The sequence below is a fragment of the Hemibagrus wyckioides genome, linkage group LG10, assembly GCF_019097595.1.
Source record: "Hemibagrus wyckioides isolate EC202008001 linkage group LG10, SWU_Hwy_1.0, whole genome shotgun sequence".
Classification (NCBI taxonomy): Eukaryota; Metazoa; Chordata; class Actinopteri; order Siluriformes; family Bagridae; genus Hemibagrus; species Hemibagrus wyckioides.
The window spans coordinates 18,205,506-18,225,834 of record NC_080719.1 but is presented as its reverse complement, the minus strand read 5'-3'; the positions used below and the strand labels follow the sequence as shown (position 1 = coordinate 18,225,834).

General features: G+C 40.9%; 1 protein-coding gene across 1 annotated transcript in view; it reads right to left on the bottom strand.

Moving 5' to 3' along the window:
* The window catches only part of wdr18 (WD repeat domain 18), a 78,329-nt gene that overhangs the window by 11,913 nt on the left and 46,087 nt on the right, over nt 1–20,329 (bottom strand). Inside the window, exons 6-7 of the mRNA XM_058401666.1 lie at nt 19,532–19,596; nt 17,479–17,603 (exon numbers count right to left, since the gene is read on the bottom strand). Coding sequence (XP_058257649.1) covers nt 17,479–17,603; nt 19,532–19,596 — 190 coding nt within the window. The remainder of the gene's footprint in view (nt 1–17,478; nt 17,604–19,531; nt 19,597–20,329) is intronic.

Sequence of the window (20,329 nt, the reverse complement as noted above, 5' to 3'; positions counted from 1 at the left end):
TACAGCAAATTAATGTGAACTTCTCTCCAGGGTTTTAATGCGATGATGGAAACAGAGGCTGTCCTGCGGCCAAACCTGATTCGTCAGTGGGACTGGAATGAATTTGTGTGTTTTTAAGTTTTTAAGCTAATGACGAGGATAAATGGACTTTGGAGTGTGAGCAGACAAATAAATAATTGTTCGTCTGAGTATTACAAAAACACAACACATATATATATATATATTTTAAGTTTTTCGACCATGGAACAGTAAACTTTTCACACTTTTGATTAATCCTGTGCAAATATAATGCAGTGTTTTACTGCACATTCACAGCAAAAAGCTTTCGAAATAATAAAAACCAGGAAATGGTTTTCCCTCTTTGTGATTTGACATTAACTATCAGGGAATAAAGTTTAAAATGATTAAAAGTAGGCCTACAGAGAATAAACAACCTAAGACACTCCAGAAAATTCCAGAAAAAAAAATCTGACACGTTGATCAGGTGTGAAACATTACACGGAACTTTTAGGATGATAAATCAGAAAAACGCATTAACTCAAAGTGATGCCCTTCAAATTTTACGGCTGAAACAAATGCTCAAGTGCTTCTCAAGTACTGAACCCCTCCTTTTTTATTTGCCCATTACTTCCAGTCAGACACATAAGTCCCACATCATCGAAACTGCCCATCTGTCCAACTAAATAAAGGATCTTTCTCTGTTATTGCCTCTTAGGAAAAGATCCATAAAATAGACAGTGCAATGTACCCTGTTATCTCCACATCACATGGGCACAGTTCAGGGGAGATTAAGGTACACAATTTGGAGATTTGAGAGATCCTTTGGAGTTTCTCTGAAGGATCCTGGGGATTAGTTGTCTTAGTTCAGAACAGGAGCTAAAGAAGCCGAAGATCCACTGCACCTTTAACAAGTTCTTACGGGTCAGAAACTACTGACTATCACTTATTTGCAGAAATAAAGACAATAACATTTGGGATAATGATTTTGGAAACAATATACACATATAATTACACACAAATTACACACGCATTATGTGTCTATGGCATGAATACTAGTCCTAGATTGCGCTGGTGTGAGTATCTCAGAAACTGTTGATCTCCTGAGAATTTCACACACAACAGTCTGTAGAGTTTGCACAGAATTGTGTGAAAAAAAACCCTGAGTGAGGGACAGTTAGAAAGCCCTCTTGATAAAAGAGGTCAGAGGAAAAAGTAGCCAGACTGTTTCAAGCTTCCAGGAAGGATATAGTAACTCGAATAAACATTCTTTACAACTGTGATGAGCAGATAAGCATCTCAGCATGCACAAAACATCCAACATTAAATGCATAAATGTGCTACAACAGTAGAAGACCACATCAGGTTCGTCTTCTGTCAGACACGAACAAGAATCTGAGGAATCATTAACACAGATTCACTCAAACTGGACAACTGGAAAAAGATCAGCTGATTTCCCCCTTAATCTGGAGGCCTCAGAATCCTGTTCTTGTCTGACTGGAGCTCATCCACTTCATCGATTGATGTGGTGTTTGTTCTGGGATGCTTTTCTGCTGATCACGGATGTATATTGTGTTTGAGTTACTGTATTCCTTCATGGAAGCTTGACCCAATCTGGCCATTTTCCTCTGATTAACAAGGGGATGTGGTAGCTTAGTGGTTAAGGTGTTGGCCTACTGATCGGAAGGTTGTGAGATTGAATCCCAGATCCACCAAGCTGCCACTGTTGAGCCCTTGAGCAAGGCCCTTAATTCTGAATTGCTCAGTTATATAAAAAAAAATTGAATTAACACATAAGTCGCTCTGGATAAAGGCGTCCAAATGTAAACAAGGTTTTTCCAGAACTAAAAGTCTCACGGGATGTTTTTTGTTTTCTGCACCATCATGTGTAAACAGTGCAACAGTGTGGAGACTGTTGTGTGTGAAAATCCCAGATGAAATACTGAAATACTCCAGCAGCCCATCTGACACCAACATCCATGCCACCGTCATTAAGATCACAATGTTTCTTCAGTCTGATCTGTAACGGAAGCTCTTGAGTTTTCTGCACCGCCGCCACCTGATTGGATGATTAGATACTTGCATGAATGTGGAGGAGTTACTAATAAAGTGAGCAGTTAGTGCGTGTATTTATTTAGCTTACCGTCTGACTGTATGTGTCCTTGTAGATATATTTGAGATTTTTGGCTGTGACAAACACATTCCCCCTCAGGGATCAATAAAGTAATAAAGAACTCTTTCTCTCTCTATCTAAATTATATCACAATAGACTTTTTGGAGATGTCAACACTTATCATCCAATCTTTTATCATATTTTAATGTTTTTGCTTTTTTTTAATAACAGTAACAAACGGACTGAAAGCATCTGATTAGATATATTAGATTTTACAGAATGTATTTTCCCTCCTTTGGGATATTAAATAAATTCTTATTCTAGACATTAAATAAGTGTAAAGCTTTTTTTTTTTAAAAAAAAAAAATGTAACAACAGTTTTGCTGGTTTCTCATCAAAAACATATATATTGATCCATAGCGTGGAACTTATACATTTCTTGTGTAAGTATCATGGTATTTCGGTCATTTTGCCCACTCTTCGTCTCTCCTAGACATTTTTGGATGTTACATTCAAGGGGAAATGACTCACCCTGGAAACAGTGGAGTGTGTTAGAGCAGAGAACAGAGCGGAGAGAGAGAAGTCTGGTTCTTGAGGCTCGCATCAAAAAAAAAAAGAAGACTAAAACGAACCACAGGGGAAGCCTCTGCAGCACTTCTTGCGCCATCCATGGTTTTGAAATAGTCAAAGCACAACATGCAAAACATAAACCACAAATCAGAGCGGAATCCCACGTCGGTGCCCAAGCGGTCTAATTAAAAAAAAGGAGGAAAAAAAAAAGAGCACAAACAGCACAGCGCAAAAACACGTCAACATGGAGATCTAATTCAGGCAGCCAGTAATCTTCAGAAAACCCAACGCCACAAGCTCCAGCCTCCAGCCTCTGTTTTTGTTGTCTCTAGATTCTTTTTTTTTTCTTCTTTTCTTCAAGATCCGAGAGCCTGAGAGTAGAATGCAGACTCTGACAGGTTCTAACTAACCAGGACGAACAATACACGCTAAAACCAACAGTGTTTACTTACACACCAATTACCATATAAACATCGGCTCTGGGTCAACGACTACAGGAGCGAGTATGACTGGGGCACATCATCCTGATAAAGTGCAGGAAAGATAATTAGCCGTTTTCCGGCCTTCGTTCCTTCCTTAACCCTCAGTACCACTGGTTACACCAGCCCAACAAACCAAAAAAAAAACACCGTTCTACGAGACGACACATTTTCAACAACTGACTTTAAAATCGTTCAGAGATACAAGTTGACTCCCAGCTTACTGCTTTACAAATCACTATTACATACAGTGGTGCATGAAAGTTTGTGCACCCTTTAGAATCGTCTATATTTCTGCATAAATAACGACCCAAAACATCATCGGATTTTCCTAAAAGTAGACAAAAAAACCAAACTGGGTCACAATAAAAGCAAAGGTTCACACACCACACAGATTATGTAATAGTGGATCACAAATAAAAAAAAAATACGGAGTGTAATACTTTGGGTTCATTTGTTTGATTGGGTTCATCTGATGTTTTTGGGTCGTATTTAATACAGAAATACAAACTTCCAAGCACGACTGTAAGCATTAATATATATTAAGCGTAGGTTTGAGAATTGTGCTGAATTTAATTAAAACTTCTTATTCTCTTTTGTACACATTTACATTTCTGGCACTCGGCAGGCTCTTATCCAGAGTGACGTACAAGAGTGCTATAAATTCTCCATCAATGAATACATTAACACTGGTTCTATCGGTCACAGACTTAGTATCACATCAGCCTAAAAACTGTGTTGGGTTTTTTTAAATGAACATATAACAATACACAAAAAAACATGGAAAATAAGAGCTAGTTTAAGTGTTTCAGGAAGAGGTAGGTCTTCATCTGTTGTTTGAAGACGGTCAGAGACTCGGTTGTACGGACATCTGGTTCATTACACCACCTCGGTGCCAGAACAGAGAAGAGTCTAGATGTATACCTACCTTTTACCCTGAGGAATGGTGGGACCAGTTGAGCAGTGGTAGTAGGTATGGTGGTGAGGAGTAATGAAGTAGTAATGAACACTAACACAAACACTAACATATTTCATCCTGCAATCAATGTAAAATCGTACACGTTTTCCTCCACACCCCATTCTCCGCATACAGATGTAAACGTTTAAACACACGACCTCCTGTCCTCGTTTCTTTATTTAAACTGCAAAAGTGTCTTGTTATGCATTTAATCGATGTTCGACAACAAAGTCATTTCAGCAGCTGCCAAGTGGAATTTCTTGTAAGTCTCTTTTTCCACTCAACATAACTGATTTGGAAATCTCAAGCAGCTTCAAGGCACTAAAGATAATTAGCAGCATTTCGCTGAAGCGAGCTGTTTTAAAAGCTGAAAATCAAAACAGCGAAAGATGATCAGTGTTTCCCCCCTAAAGCCACGCTCCCTAACTCCCCGATGTTAGTCCGAGAAAGAAAAGGCAAGCGACATGACTGACAGGTGAGTAAACACACTTCCTTGTCCTAATTAGTCGTATAGATTTTCTTTTTTCTCTCCTGGTGCGTCTCAACGAAGACTTAAGTTTGAGCAGATATTTTACTGACGGCGCTAAAATGTGAAGAAGAAATAATAAAAAACCATCACTGTTACGTATGTGAAAATGATCAAATCTAAAATGTATTTATTTATTCATTAATTCTATTCACACATGTATACACCTGAATCAACAACAGACATTAAAACTACTTACGCTGTTCTACTTTATGCTGTTTTAATTCAGAACATCCAGTCTCACTCCAGATAACCACCAGGTTCCTGACCACCAGCAGAACGGAAACCAACTTATTAGACATTTTCAATCAAAATAAATAAGTGAACTATTTTATTGTCCAAGAATGATAGACGGATTCAAAGTTTGAGATGTGTTTTTCCCCTCTGTTGGGTAACCTTATACAGAATTTTAGTGGCTGAAGATCAAATCTGAGCTGCTTTAGATAAACAAGCACTTGGAGCACCTCGGAGAGCAGAAATGGGTTTGACATCAACATTTCCTTTAAACATTTGTGTCATAAAAAACTAGCCGTTTTTGTTTCGTTAGAACTTCTCTATGAATATATTGCTCCCTAGTAGGCTAGGGATAAAAACTGAAATTCTTATGAAATGCTACAAACCCTTAAAGTCCTGAGAGTCTACTTTCATAGGAGCTTCATATTAATCACCACTGTGGAGTGAGACATGACGAAGACATTCAATGCTCAACATGGAGACACACAAAACAGAAGCAAAGTCCATTTTTCAGTCTTCGGGGCAGAGGTGGATCTTGAAGACAGTGACGGATTCTGCTGTCGGGATCGAGTCTGGAAGTTCATACCGGCGCTGAGGGACGATCATATTGAATCACTTTGTCACTTTATACAATGTGCAATATGTCATGTTCGATATATACATCTCGATATTTATGTGCAATCTTGTATATGATTTATTTATTCTTTCCTGAGTGCCCTGTTTAAATATCCATGTTGCTGTCCGAGAGTTGCCACACTACATTGTGTTGTATTGTATACAACAACAATAAAGTATCTTCTCTCATCTATATTGCAAGCCGATGCTGTGTTGGTTGAATAAATTCAGGTATGCAATTTTGCAGATGATGATATGAGCTTCAGCATGAGAACAGTAAGAAGTCTTGCTGAAGGGTTTCCTCCACTTACACGATACAAACGATTCCTCCGTGCCACACGGTTCAGGCTTGACCGGGTCTTTCTGCGACCTGGCTGTGATTTATAAAGGCTGGGCAATCTCAGTGTGCATTCTGTCTCGTTTCCTCTTCAGATTAATAGTGCAGACATGCAAATGCCCTCTCTAAACTTTTGTCAATCTATTCGATGGTTCTTAGATTCACCGCCATAAAAACGAGGCATTGCTGTATTATAGCCCTGCACTTACAGGCTGAGGGATGAGGCAGTGAGGGGAACGGGATCGTGCCTCAGATGAATCAAAATTAACATGAAACTAGCAGAAGGGCGGCGTTTTATTTATTAGTAGTATTTTTTTTAAATGGTTGTCTCTTATAATACACGTAATCACAAGACCTTCAAATCCATTATAGATCACAACGCTTGGCATTTTTACTAACATAAAAAACGTTGGACGACATAAACCGAAGAATTTGGCTGCTACTGTTTAACATTTTGCCCCTGTAGGTAGTGACATAACAGCATTAGCTTAAATGTCAGCGTCTCGGGTCGAGATTAAGCGCAGATTGAGCTTTAAATGGAAATTGAACGTTACACTGGCAGAACGACGGCTTCTGAAACCGGTGAGCTCAAACACCACGCTGACGTACATCAGTGCGTAGCTTTCTCCTCAGCCGCCTCCTTTGAAGGGAAACCGAAGACCTCACAGGCTTCGGATGGATTATGTTTAAATGTTAATCGTGGCCCGAGTTCTCCAAAGGCTTCAAATACTCCATCATCAGACTTTTCAATCAGCACTGGGGTAGGCTGGACCGCGAGCTAATTTCTCATCGGTGCACCAGGTTTCATGCTAAAGGGAGGTTCAGATGAAAGAATGAGACCATGTGGGTGCTGATTTAACACAAGAGAACCGGGAGGTGATATCCTCCGATTGTGAAAAGCCTTAATACAAAAGGGTAGGACCTTGGCGAGCAAAAGGCATCGAATCCACCTGATGTATTTATTTATATATGTATTAAAAAAGTAAAAAAAGAAAAGAAAAAAAGGTTCACCAGTTTATAGCTTTAAAACTGGCTGATATGAAGGGTTTGTTCAGTTGGATGGAAGTGGAAGATGGAATCACAATAAATCTGGATGTAGTTATATGGCACTTACAAGAAATAAACAAGGGGTTTTTTTTGTTCAGTGGATTTCAGACTTTCAATAACAGACTGATGGAATGTTTTGTAGTCCAATTAATCCGTTTCAAACTTCTCCCTTCAGGACCGACCCACTGTAATATAATGCTGAGTCCCGCATTTCTTAAAAACGGAAGACTAATGTATTAATTACGCACTGCTCTCTTACATGACTTAATGCTCCACAGGCAAATAACAGCTAACATCAATACAACTTGTTAAATAATAATGCGATGTCATTAATATTTCATATTCACTTTGGCTAAAGGCTTTGTACTTTCAATTTGAGACTGCATAACACTGATTAACGAGAGCAACTGGAATAAAAAAAAACAAATCGGAAAAAAACAACAACCAAAAAATAATAATAAAATCAGCTACTACACGCTAGAGGTAAGAACCGAGTGTAAAAAAAATGACCCTGGGCCTACATTTGTATGCCAGAGCATTTTGGAACATTCAGCAGTTTAGAATTTGCTGGATCATTATTTTCCACCATTTTTAGAAAATAAATGAATGTAAATGAAGTGAAAACAGTTCATAAAGTTTACTTTACAGTTCATAACCTCAACCAAATTCATCAATATGTCAAGCATGCTGTGCCTTCCCCAAAGAAAATGGGTAAGAGAGTCCATATTTAAAGAATTAGGATGTGTGAGCTCCAGTTTCTGTTTGCCTTTCAGTTGACGAGGGGAACTGAATAATGCATCTGCATGGCAGGGCGTCTTAAGCAGCCCAAGTGGTGTTCGTTTTGGCTGGGAAAGAGCGACAGAGCTGGAGAATTGAGTCAGAGAGAAAAGAGAGTGAGGAAAATAAAAAGGAGGGCAAAGATAGATATACTGTAGATATGGAATATATGTTCGACATGTTATAACGGATATACACTGATCAGGCATAACGTTATGACCACCTGCCTAATATTGTGTTGGTACACCTTTTGCTGCCAAAACAACCCTCACCCATTGAGGCATAGACTCCACTAGATCCCTCAAGGTGTGCTGTGGTATCTGGCACCAAGATGTTAGCAGCAGAGGTCCCACCTCGCAACTTAAAGGATACTTTTGATAGATACTGACCACTGCAGACCGGGAACACCCCACAAGAGCTGCAGTTTTGGAGATGCTCTGATCCAGTCGTCTAGCCATCACAATTTGGCCCTTCGTCAAACTCTCTCAAATCCTTACGCTTGCCCATTTTTCCTGCTTCTAACACAACAACTTTGAGGACAAAATGTTCACTTGCTGCCTAAAATATCCCACCCACTAACAGGTGCCATGATGAGGAGATACTCACTTCACCTGTCACTGCTCATAATGTTATGCCTGGTGTATAAACAGGATTATATCAGATGTGGGTGTGATGGTAAACAGGAGCTGTATAAGGTTTTCCACAACAAGCTTAATCCTAAATCCCAGGTAGAGGAACGTTTCACACTTGTAATTTAGTTGCATGGACAGTACTTGCTGAAGCAGAGCTAGTGTCACTTTTGTGGTGATAACCCTGTACTCAGGTGCCGAACGTGTGCAGTGTTAGAATGTTACGGTTAGATGCTTAACAGAAACTCAAGCAAAAATTAAACATTGTGAGACTCGCAACCTGTGAAAACCAGGACGTAGGAACAGTTCAGTAGTGACAACAAAACCGACTCTGGTAAGAACAGCAGATCTGTCCTTTTTTCCCCCCTCACTGATGTGAAAGAGTGAGACAAAGCCATTATTAAAAGCGTCACATGATGTATTTATCCACTCAGGGCTGTTGATATGCAAATATGCAAATTAGAAGAAGGTTAATGCAGGATATAGGAAGGTACAGTGTGAAAGATCAGATTATGAAGAGTCAGGATTCAGTGTCAATCCCAGGTAAAGTATGAGCAGTATGAAACCTCAAACAATATAACCCAGGATTCTGTTTACAGTCTTCCAGAGTACTATATCACGTGTGAAAGCTCTCATCTGTACTAGAGTCTGGAAGTTTGTGCCAGAATTTCACCTTTAAGCCTCAACACTCAGCAGCTCGTCTCTTTGCTTGGACTGTATTCTTGCTCACTCCCAAGTTGAGCATCTGCCAAATGAGTAAACGTAATGTAAATGTAAATTTCCATCTTAACAGCTGAGAAGCTCATAAATAAAGATAGGAAAATGAAAGGTGGGCGCTGGGAACCCAAGACTGGGGCAACATTTTTTTTCCCCCTCATTTAAAATGTCTGTAAAATGTATCCCGTGATCAAACAAAGCAACGCAGAAATGTGATAGCTTTAATCCAGAATTAACACGTTACCTTTATTAGTGTATTTAACCATTAGAAGTGAACTAAGGCATTAAACAAACTATAAAGCTATCATCTGTTTAAATCATGGGCTGCATGTTGCGTGAGTAACCGAGTGTATTTATTCTTTGTTGTGCGCTAGCGGTGCCGGCAATTATCTCTCACTCAATTACAACTATCGATTCATTGCACGCTGGCTCCTACTGCTGGAATTACACTAATGGTCTGGTCCACTCCAAATGCAAAACACATTTATATACTGAGCACAATGCCAGGTAGGGTCAGAGAATCTTGACGTTGAGAGAAAGAGAGAGAGAGAGAGAGAGAGGAGGGTGAAATGGAAAAAGAGTGCGAGCGAGAAGAAGAGAGGGAGAGATAGATGGAAAGAAGGGAGATTGGGAGAAATAGAGAGAGAAAGAGGAGGAGAGGGCAAGAGAGAGAGGGAGGAAGAAAGAGAGGGGAGAGAGAGAAAGAGAGAAGGAGGGAGAGAGGAAGGGAGCAAAAGAGGGTGGGTGGGAGGAAGCGAGTGGGAGGGAGAAAGAGAGAGAGAGAGGAAAAACGATGGGGATGGAGGAAGAGAGGGGGAGGGAGGAAGGGGGAGAAAGAGAGGAAGGGATAGAAAGGGCGAGATGGAGAGAGAGGGTGAGATGGAGGGGGGAGATGGAGAAAGAGTGACAGAAAAAGAGAGAGGGAGTGAGAGGAAGAGAGGGAGGGATAGCAAGAGAGAGCGAGAAAGAGAGGTAGGCAGAAAGAGAGGGGAGAGAGAGAAAGAGAGGGAGGGATAGATGGAGAGAGAGAAAGAGGGAGGGGGCGAGAGGAAGGGAGCAAGAGGAAGAGAGAAAAAAAGGGAGGAAGAGAGGAGTGAGGAAGGAAGGAGGGAGAGAATGAGGGAGCAAGAGAGGGTGGGGGAGATAAGGATGGGTGGAGAAAGAGGGCGGGATAGAGGGAGAGAGAGAGAGCAAGATGGAAAGAGAGAGTGAAATGGAGAGAGAGAGGGATGGATAGAGAGTGAGACTGAGGAAGAGAGAGAGAGAGAGAGAGAGAGGTGGGCTAAGTGAAAGCTCTGCCAGCACACTGCAGATACGTCGTCCTGGCACAGTAAACTCCCACAGGGACGGTGAGGTGAACATTAAAGCTAGGCATGTAGCTAATGGCAGTAAAACAACCTGCACAGTCGCGAGGCTTCCAAAGACGCAGCCGTAAGCCCAACTGATTTGCATTGTATTTTTTTATAACGGCTTTCAGACTGCAGTTTAGTCTGCGCAACACTACATCACCACCGCCTAATATACTGAAGGGAACTTATTTACTATGCCGAGGCTTATATAGCGAGGTGTAGAAAATATCCTGGTAAAGAAGAAGATCGTGTCTGCAAATCCCAGCTTTCTTTCTGGATTTAGTACACCTTCCCTGTGAAATTAAACACTAGACTGCCTGGTGATGTGGACCCACATGAAGGCCTTAAATTGTGATTCATCATGTCTCTGAAGTTACCACAATCAGCAGAGATGCTGGTCCAGCATGGACGGACTGCTGTTGATGTGCTTGATATCTAGACACTAGCTGGAGTGTCTCTGTGGGTGGGGATTTCCTGAATTACTCCTTTAATCTGCAAGAAGAAGTGGCTGTATTTTGGACGGTGCAGATGCAGATCTCAAGCTCTTAATGATACCATCACTTCTCCACTTGACCCACCATCCCTCAACAACGCCTGACTGTAGCATCTCCTCTCGAACAGGGTTTAAGCTCTATCATTATTCTCAGACTCTGACCTAACACTACACGGACAAATGTTTATGGACAACTGACCATCACACCTATATGTGATTCTTCTCCAAACTCTATAGGATGTCTTGGTACGCTGTAGCATTTTCCTTTCACTGGAACTGAGACGTCTAAACATATTCCATGACAATGCTCCTGCCCAAAGCACACTACATGAAGATATAGTATGTTAAGGAACTCAATTGGAAGTGGAAGAACTCGAGTGTCCTGCACTGAGCCCTGACTCAACCCCACTGAACACCTTTGGTATGAACTGGAACACTGACTGAACCCCAGACCCCTGCACTCTGACCTCACTAACACTTGTTGCTTAATAGTACGAGAATAATTTGCCTAAAGCTAGGCTCCTGCACTTTTTTTTAGCTTTATGATTTGTTTTTATTCCAGCTGATGATTTCAAAACTGCTAGTTTAGACATTATAAACATTATTGCTTTGTGCTCTGTGATGTCTGTTATCATTTCCACATTTTCTGTATCATGGAGGATGTTCAGGTTGTTGATGCTACACTATATGGAGGTTTAGTTTTAAAAAGAATCGGCACGACACCATTTCAGGAACGTGTTTGGCTTTCAATGGCCGTAAGCGTATGATATTTATTTCCTTCTATCCCATTAAACACAAGTGTTAGAAGAAAATATAGTCAGTATAAGTAATGAGTCTCTTAAGAAATTTCTACCAAAAGAGCAATTGACAAGTTCATACAAACTTTAAAGTACAAAAATAAGCAAGAAGGAAAACAATAAAAATCAATGAAGCGTCTAAACCCAGTGGCAACCTGCTGATTCTTCTTTAATATTTCATAGACACCTCACGTCACACACAATGCTCAAAGTTTTCAAAAACGTCTTTCTTAGATGAGAAAAAAAACTAGAGAGAAATGGGGAGGGGAAAAAAAGGACACAGTTACTAGACTCTGGAGCATGGAGAAGCCATCTGCGCTGAAAGCTACAGTATCTTTGTGCGTGATGCTCTGTTATTTTTGCTCACACTTGAATCTACCCAGACACCCTGCTGGGAAATAGGTCTGATCAGTCCAATGACAGGAAATATGACCTTAGGATTGGTTGCGGTATTAGTGAGAATCACTGAGGATGCTAGAAAAGTGATCAGACAATTTAAAAAAATAAATTAAAAAAAGTCAAGCCTTCATCGATCAGAAGAGAAAATTCTACTGAAAACTTTCTTCGACAGCTAGCAAAGTCTCCTACAGGAATGTTCTCGCTATCAGATACGGCAACTCCAATCTGAGGAGCGGAGATCAAGAGCGGATGAAAGAAGAACTGGTCTGACTTCTTAATTAAGTGTCTGACTGTCTCCATGTCTGATATCACATCCTATTCATCCTATTATACGCTCGGTTATTTTGGGCTCCTTTTGCGGTTATGTCTGAAGGCAGGGGAGAGTACACTCATGCAATCCCACAATTCAATGCTGTACAAACAGAATACTCACAATACTCATAATACAGTACAGTGGAACCTCGGCATACGAATGCCCTCCCTTATAAATTTTTGCCTTAAGAATTGAAATTTGCCTCGTCATACACAGCACTTTCAGCATACGGACACACCGAACGTCGGCTAAGTTGTGTGTACGTCCGGAAGCTGTTCTAAGCATGTTTGCGTCAGTGGAAAGGCCAAGCAAAGCCAACCGAAGAGAGTTTCGGAATTTATTTTCAGTCAGCGAAAGCTATTTCGAAAGAGTCAAACCACGATACCAACATTCAAAAGCTATGTGATTTTTGTGGGTGTTTTTTTGTTGACAGATTGGTGGTCAGTTCTATTTTTAGCCCAAGCCTGGTGGCACAACTTCCTGTGAGGACCCTTGATATGGAATGCTTGGCTTGGGTCACTCCTTTGTGAGTAGCCATACAGTTTACATACGCTTTGTATTGGTGAAATTTTTTGGTGGCTGGAATAGATTATCTGCATCTACATTATTTCTTATGGGAAAATATTGTTTCGCAATTGAAATTTTCCACTTAAGAACTCTCCTCCAGTATGAATTAAATTCGTATGCTGAGGTTCCACTGTATGCTAGTTGGGCAATGTGAGAATTTGGGCATGGTCTTCAATATCCAGCTTTAAGGCATTCCAGGAGGAGGGATTTGATTGAAGTTGCCCAGTCGAGATAGCAATCAGCTGTGTAATTAAGACAAGTTTCGACAACACGGCCAGCCGCTCCTAACAGAGTTCACTGGTGCTGAGCGTGAACAGGGTTTTTAATGAACGGTGCCTTCTTTTTGAATCATGAAGCTTGCGAACCTTTTGCACTCCTGCTTGTTTTTGGTAACTATAAAATCAATCACGCTTCCCTGTCAGAGACGATACATAAAAAGTGGCTGACTGAAAGGTAGCCGTGTGGACTGTTCCGATGGAGGATACGTTTACGTCACTAAATCCTGAGTCTCCAACGCAACCACGCGTTGAGCCTCAAGATTCATTTTGTAAAACGCATGTCTGCCAGTTAAACAGCGTGGTTTGTTTGGGTCTCGCTCACTGCTCAGCTACATATGTGTCTAGCTGCAGACCTTAATGAAAATAGATAAAAGGGAGTGAGGGCAGGGATCAGCAGCATCTGGGGAATAAGCGTGAAAGTGGGCTTAATTGCCTTCAAGATCAAATGCTTTAGATGAAAGAGTTGAATAAACACTCAGATTGAAACGATTTTTTTTTTTGCATTTCTCCATTCACAAGCGGTTCAAGGTTTCTGTGTTAAAGAAAGGAGTTCTGCAAGAGGAGCTAAAAAAACTGTATGGTGAATGAAAATGGTACGTGTCAAATTATTGTCAACAATGAACGGAGGCAACGAGGCTGAACAGCGGTGTGAGATTCAAAGGGATTGGGAAGACTTCGGGGGATGAACAACAAGCAGCACGTAGGTTATTAACTAAAAACACAAAGCTCTTGGTGCTTGTTTAATTACTGCAGGTACCACAGTGTTGAGTGACCTATACAAAGAGACGGCAAAGCTTCGTCATACTCCTCCCTCTGTCCAGCTCCTCGTGTATCTAGCACTGTACATCTAGAGGGCACCAATGATGACGGTCACTGTGGTCATTTTTGAGGGGAAATATTGATGCTATTTCATGTTATACAGTAAGACCTCGCAGATCCACGTCTCACGATTCGCCGGCTTCACTGATCTGCGAAATTTTCTTTGGAACCTAACTAATCTGCATCTGCGAATTTTTCGCAGACCCGCGAAATCCTGCACAAGTTTTTACGGCTAATTTCGCGGCAATTTATACAATTTCATGCTTTTTAAAGCGAAATTATTAAGAAAAATTTAGATTATTAATTAATTAATATAAAAGTAAAACCAACAAAATATCAATATAAATAAAATAGAAATGTTATTTTAATGATATTGAACGTTGCCGATATCACGTACGTACAGTACAGCCATTACGACACACTATTAGCTGGAAGGGTTGGAAGTAGCCAATCGCAGAGCATTAACAGTTTTACCTAGCTTCTGACTGGCTGGTAGCTATGATGCTTTGTATGCGTGATGTTGCGGTTAATCTCCCCGTATATTACGTGAGTGTGATCAGTGATTTTTCCCTTGTTTTTTATACAGGCGATACTGTACTCTATTTTTATGTCAAACATTTATATCTTTTTTTAAGAGTAATGTATTAAGCTAACTTTTAAATGAAATTAAAGTGTTTTGGGAGCATGATTGGGTTCATATTTAGGGATTAAACTCTAAAAATAAGCATTTACAGTACAGTATTAGCACTGATCAGGTAAATGGTGTAAGAATAATGGAACTATTTATATTGTGGCTTATGTTGTGGTTGAAGTGGTTAAGGCTCGGGGTTGTTGATCACAGGATCAGGGTTCAAGCCCCAGCACCACCAAGCTCCACTGTTGGGCAATTGAGCAAAGTCCTTAACCCTTCCTGCTCCAGGGGCACTGTAGCATAGCTGCCCCTGCACTCTGGTCCCTCAGCAGTTCCTCAGCAGGAATCTGTGAAGAAAAGAATCCCACTGTGCTGTAATGTATGTGTGGCGATAATAAAGGCTTCTTGCCCTCAGTTCTTCTTCTTATATCTGTCCACCAGTTATTAGAAGACCAAAAGTATTGGACAATTGACAGCTCAGCGGTTCCGTGACCAAGTAAATGTTATTCTCTCATTACTGCACTTCGAGTTAAGCAAAATATCTATCCCCGACATCATGTACGGCATTTGCTATTGCAATCTGTTGCTGTTAGTAAGCCCTCATTAGGCTGGAAAATCTAAACAAACAAATCAGAGAGATGGTTAAACATTTGTTGTGGCCAAATCAACTATGTAGTGCATTCTAAAAAGAAGAAAGAGCATCTGGAAGACCACAGACATGACTGTGGGGGATAACAGAACAATTGTGCCATGGTAAACTAGACCTCTGGCCAGACCAAGAATGAAAACTGACCATGGGTCTTCACCTGAATAAATTCAGAGGCTGTACCACATGATGTAAAGTCTTTACAACCAGGGATGCCAGAACATCTACAACAGTATAGCCAGATGAGACAGCTAAAATGATGAGAAGAAGAGAAAGGAAGGTATAATGTTTGTGCTCAAAGTCAAAAGAAAGTATGTGAGTATAACAGAAGAGGATATATGCAGTGGAAGTATATTAAATAAACACAACAGTGTGAGAATACTTTCCCCTCACTGTACATGTCATGAAAGCAGAGACGTACCAGAGAGTTCATAGCCACTGATCTTTCAGGATGACAGTGTTAACCGCTGCCTCAAAATGTACAAAGTAAAAGAAAAAGAAGGAAGAAAACCCTCCTCTGTACTTTAGTCCCGACCTGCTGCTTCTCTGTCTGACAGAATTTCAGTTAGGAAAAATCTCCACAGTTAAGGAAGGAATTCTAAACTACATTTTAGGTGAGGTGCTGCAATTTAACTATTTTAACAGGACTTGGCAGCTTTGAAATAAATGTAAAAATGCTTTCAACATATTGGCTGCAAGTCAGCGTGACCTAAATCATCAGCATGCTAAGCAGCCCATCAAGGCTCCAAACAAGCAGACAGTAAAACAAAGGGAGAGAGGAGACGGTGGCTGGTACAGCCAGAACTTTGATATTTTGTTATTCACAAGAAATTTGTTGATGCTTTTTTCAAAATGAAAAAACAGAAAACTTACTGAAACTTGATGCCACTGCAATAGCACTGAGATTTGTTTCATTTGCAAAGCACCCAGACATTTTTTTTTTTTTTTTATCATGCCTTTATTCCATAACGAAATTTCCTTTTTCTGGGTGTTAATAAACGTGACATGAGACTGCAAATGGAAGTCGCCTGCATAGTTTAGAGAATTAATCTAATGAATTAATTCCTTGCACATCTGTCCTTTAAACCAAATCCTGCACGTGCTTCTTCTTTTCAGAATGCTAAACCAAAAAGAGCTCATTTAAACGTGACGATAATATTATGGCTAATTAAAAAAATATGGCTTTTCCTAAACCTAATGCAGGATTTAGAATTTTTTCAGGTCTGGAAAAGGAAATTGCACTTTCTTTCCAAACTGCTTAAGAATAAAAGAACTTGTTTTATTTGCAGACAAGAAAACACTGGAAATGGAAGAAACTCAAGAATTTTGCTTGGATAAGTTTTAACACTGGGAGTCGAGCCGTGTGAAAGTTGTCATGTGGAAAAGGAAGCGTATCGGGGGAACAAACCCGAGACTTCCTGTAGGAGGTGGCATGAGTTTGGTTGCCCTGGAACTGTGCTGCGATTTCTGCAAACACAACTCATACTTGGGTCTGAACTTATTCCGGAAGTAAAGTAACCTGCATTTGGGTTTATCTGATGAAAACATCATTAGTTTCCACAACACACATGTACCAGGAATGGCAGGGGAACGTTATTGCACATAGAGCCTTACGGCACATAATAGCACCAAAATAATAATAATAAAAACTACGGTGAATCAGAATGGTTTTGTTTTTGATGATGTAAGATGATGCACCAAAGTCCGACACAATCAATTCTGGAAACCAGACCAACGCTGCAGGGCTCCAGGACCAATCACACTGTAACGAACGTGCTCGGTGTGAAAACCACCTGATTTACGAAATCCCAGTTTCCCTAAAACCACAATCTACACATGGTTTTCAGTGGATTGCTCATGCCGTATTCTTTTTGTTGAATATTCTACAGACAGCTGCTGATAAACACATACAAAGATTTACATTTTTTGCCAAGTCACACAAGCTATCCAGAGAATCCTACTGCACTGAATGATGGCTACAAACACAGAGAAGCTCAGAAGCAAACAGTGGTCTGTGATATTGCTCCAAAAGCGTATGGCACCAGGGTCATCTGGCGAGCGCTGGAAACGTGACTAAGCACTGACAAATGTTTATGAGAACAAGTTTAATGGGTGATATAAAATGCAGAAGAAGAAGAAGAAGAGAGCGGGAGATGCTGCCATGCCGGAGGAGTGGGTGGAACTCACCTTTGTGGTTGATGCAGCGGATGCACTGCTTGCTCTGAACGTCCCACATCCTGACAGTCTCATCATGCGAGCCTGACAGCAGCAGCGTACCGTCCATGGACACAGACAGGCACGTCACTAGGTTCCTGCACACAACACAAAATTTGCAATTGAGCCAGAGCTCCCTGGAATACTTGGGGAACATTAGTAATCCACTTTAGGAGGCATGTACAACTTTTCCCCACTCGAGCGAGAAAGAGCATGATCATGTTACCAGCTTATGACACCACACATGCTTCAGTTGACAGCTCCAGGATGGCCCTCACTGGAAATATGGAAAATGACCTATTTCTGCTTCACCTGCTGAGGACTATGGAAGGCATAACTGCCCTTGTTTTCTGGCTTGCAAAAGTGTGCCAGTTATTAGCTAAGACCTCATCTCTAAGAGCGTTTCATTGCTCTATGATGGTAGTATTTGAAAAACTTGCCAAAAACACACCATGGCAGCAGGGGCAAGGTCAAGCACCGGCTCTGAATGAGAGGGGCATGGAAAATGGCAAGGAAGCCAATTTATTTGCTTTATTTTCCTACTCGGTTATGCTGCCAGATGTCAGATGCCAGATAGAGACAAAGTAAACTGTATCCGCCATGTCCGGAACTAAGCTGAAATTGAGCCGAATGGTGTGTTGCCGAGTTTTCTATTTGATTTTGTTTTGTGTGTGTGCATTTCAGAGCACCAAAAAAGGACAGAGCCCGAAAGCACAGATTAATCAAAAGACCATCTCTGCTCTCTCAATTTCCTACCTCCTGCATCCTCAATCCCCTCCCAATCAACCAGGGGATAAGAGAGATGCCTAAACCAGGGACAAGGAGTCTCAGGTATCAAGGATATGACACACAAACTTGGGGTACCTTGTGCCTCCTCAAACCATCCTTGACCAGAGAGCCGAACACCAGCAGTGCCTTGAGATGCTAGCACAAGGGGGCTAAGTGGGGTACAGGACGATCTGGTTTTAATTCATCTGCACCACACACACGTTCACCATTTAAAAAGATTTCCCCAAGGATCTGGAAGCTTATGTTTTTTGAGAGCATGCAGATGGCTTATGACCTCAGGGGTTGTAACCTGCAACATCACCACAGAAGCCATCAATCTGCTAGTAGTAAAGCAGTTCATCACGTGTCTTCTTGAAAGAATGATGTGCTGGGTCCTAGTGCCACCCTCCGGCACCGGTGAACGAGGTGGAGGATCCAATGCGTATCCATTGCTTTCGATAATTGTTGTGTGTGAAAATAACAACATTTAGCCGACAGTTAAACTTGGTGAAATTTAACAGAGCCCAAATGGACCACTGTCACGCAGCTCTTCATCTACCCCCAACGGGCTTCGCATCAAATTCAAGGTCCTGATGCTCACATACGACCTTGTCCTCTTTGTCTTCACCTCTTCCAAGATTTGACAAACCCCTGAATTTATCCACACCTCGAAAAATAGAAAATAAAATAGCTTACACTAGCTCTTACACCTCTATTCTATGCACCTTGCTCCTCTAGCACTCAATTAAAAGTAACTACATGCATCATGCTCAGCTTGATATACTGCTTTGAGTCACTTTGGATAAAATTATATGCTAAATAAAGAAATGTTCATTTTGATTGAACATTCAATGAAAACCCCATGCTTTAACTAAAGAGACAATCTAGGATAGACTATACATTTCGGAACAGGTGACGACCGGCAGTAGTAAGGTTTTTTTTTTAAAAAAATAAATAAATAAACCCACCAAGAGACACACCTACAACACATCAGCAATGCATATCAGTGTTCTCAGCCTTAGGCATCACTATCACAGGTTGGCAGCTGTCAAGCAATAAAGGAGCAGGGGGAAATTGGTGATGACAAAATGGGGAAAATCTGGGTGAAAAAAAAAATCCAAATACAAAGTTTGGTAAGACGCTTTCACAAGAACTTCAAAGCGAGTGAAAGAGCAATCCAGGCGCTATTTAAAAGGCAGATTTCCCCTGCTCCCTCCAGCCTGGACTGTATGAGTGCTGAAAGTGATTATCACTCTACCTGTGGCCTTTGAACACCTGATTGCCTTCGCCATCCGACTGGAAGGTCTTATCCCGACTCACAGCCTGTCGATATGAAAAGAAAGGAAGAAAGAGAGGAAAAGGTTTATTAAAAAAGCAAGACAAATGTTACAGGCTCTGAGAACAGGCTCTAAGCAAATTAGCTCGCAATCCAGGTACAAAGCTAACGTTATCCTCGCTTCAACATCCATTAGCTTAAAGTGTGTTTTTTGGCCCTGAGCATCTTTTAAACGGTTTGATCAATTGACGTAATTGCATCAATTAGGGAGGGGCGATGCGGGGTGGGGGGGGGACGAGTCGCTGCAGATAGTTGTACGGTCCAGATTACTAAACTGCTGCCGACTCGAATCATTACACCACTTTTTTTAATGGCTTGCTCAAGGATTCTCAATTAAACATGACAAGTGGAGTTCAAAGGCATGGATTAGGCTATAGGCAGCCAAAAGTCATTTATTTCCTATTCATATATGAACGTTCGCAGTAGGCATTCTGGTCGAGTTGGGATTTAAAATTCATGTAATTAGCAGAAATCAATCAGAGCGTTGCATTTTTAATACTCAGATACATTCTATACATCATGCGTGTTCGTGGAAAAAAGAGTTTCACAATTTGGAGGAAGCGTAATTTATTTCTAACACAGAAAATTGTCAAAGACATGGTGTAAAGATGTGTAATTATTGCTGTCCTCTAGTACAGGTGTGAAGGCCACTTGTGTTAGGAGTGGGTTTTGTCTTTGGTTAGGGAAGATAATTGTCTTTATATATATATATATATATAT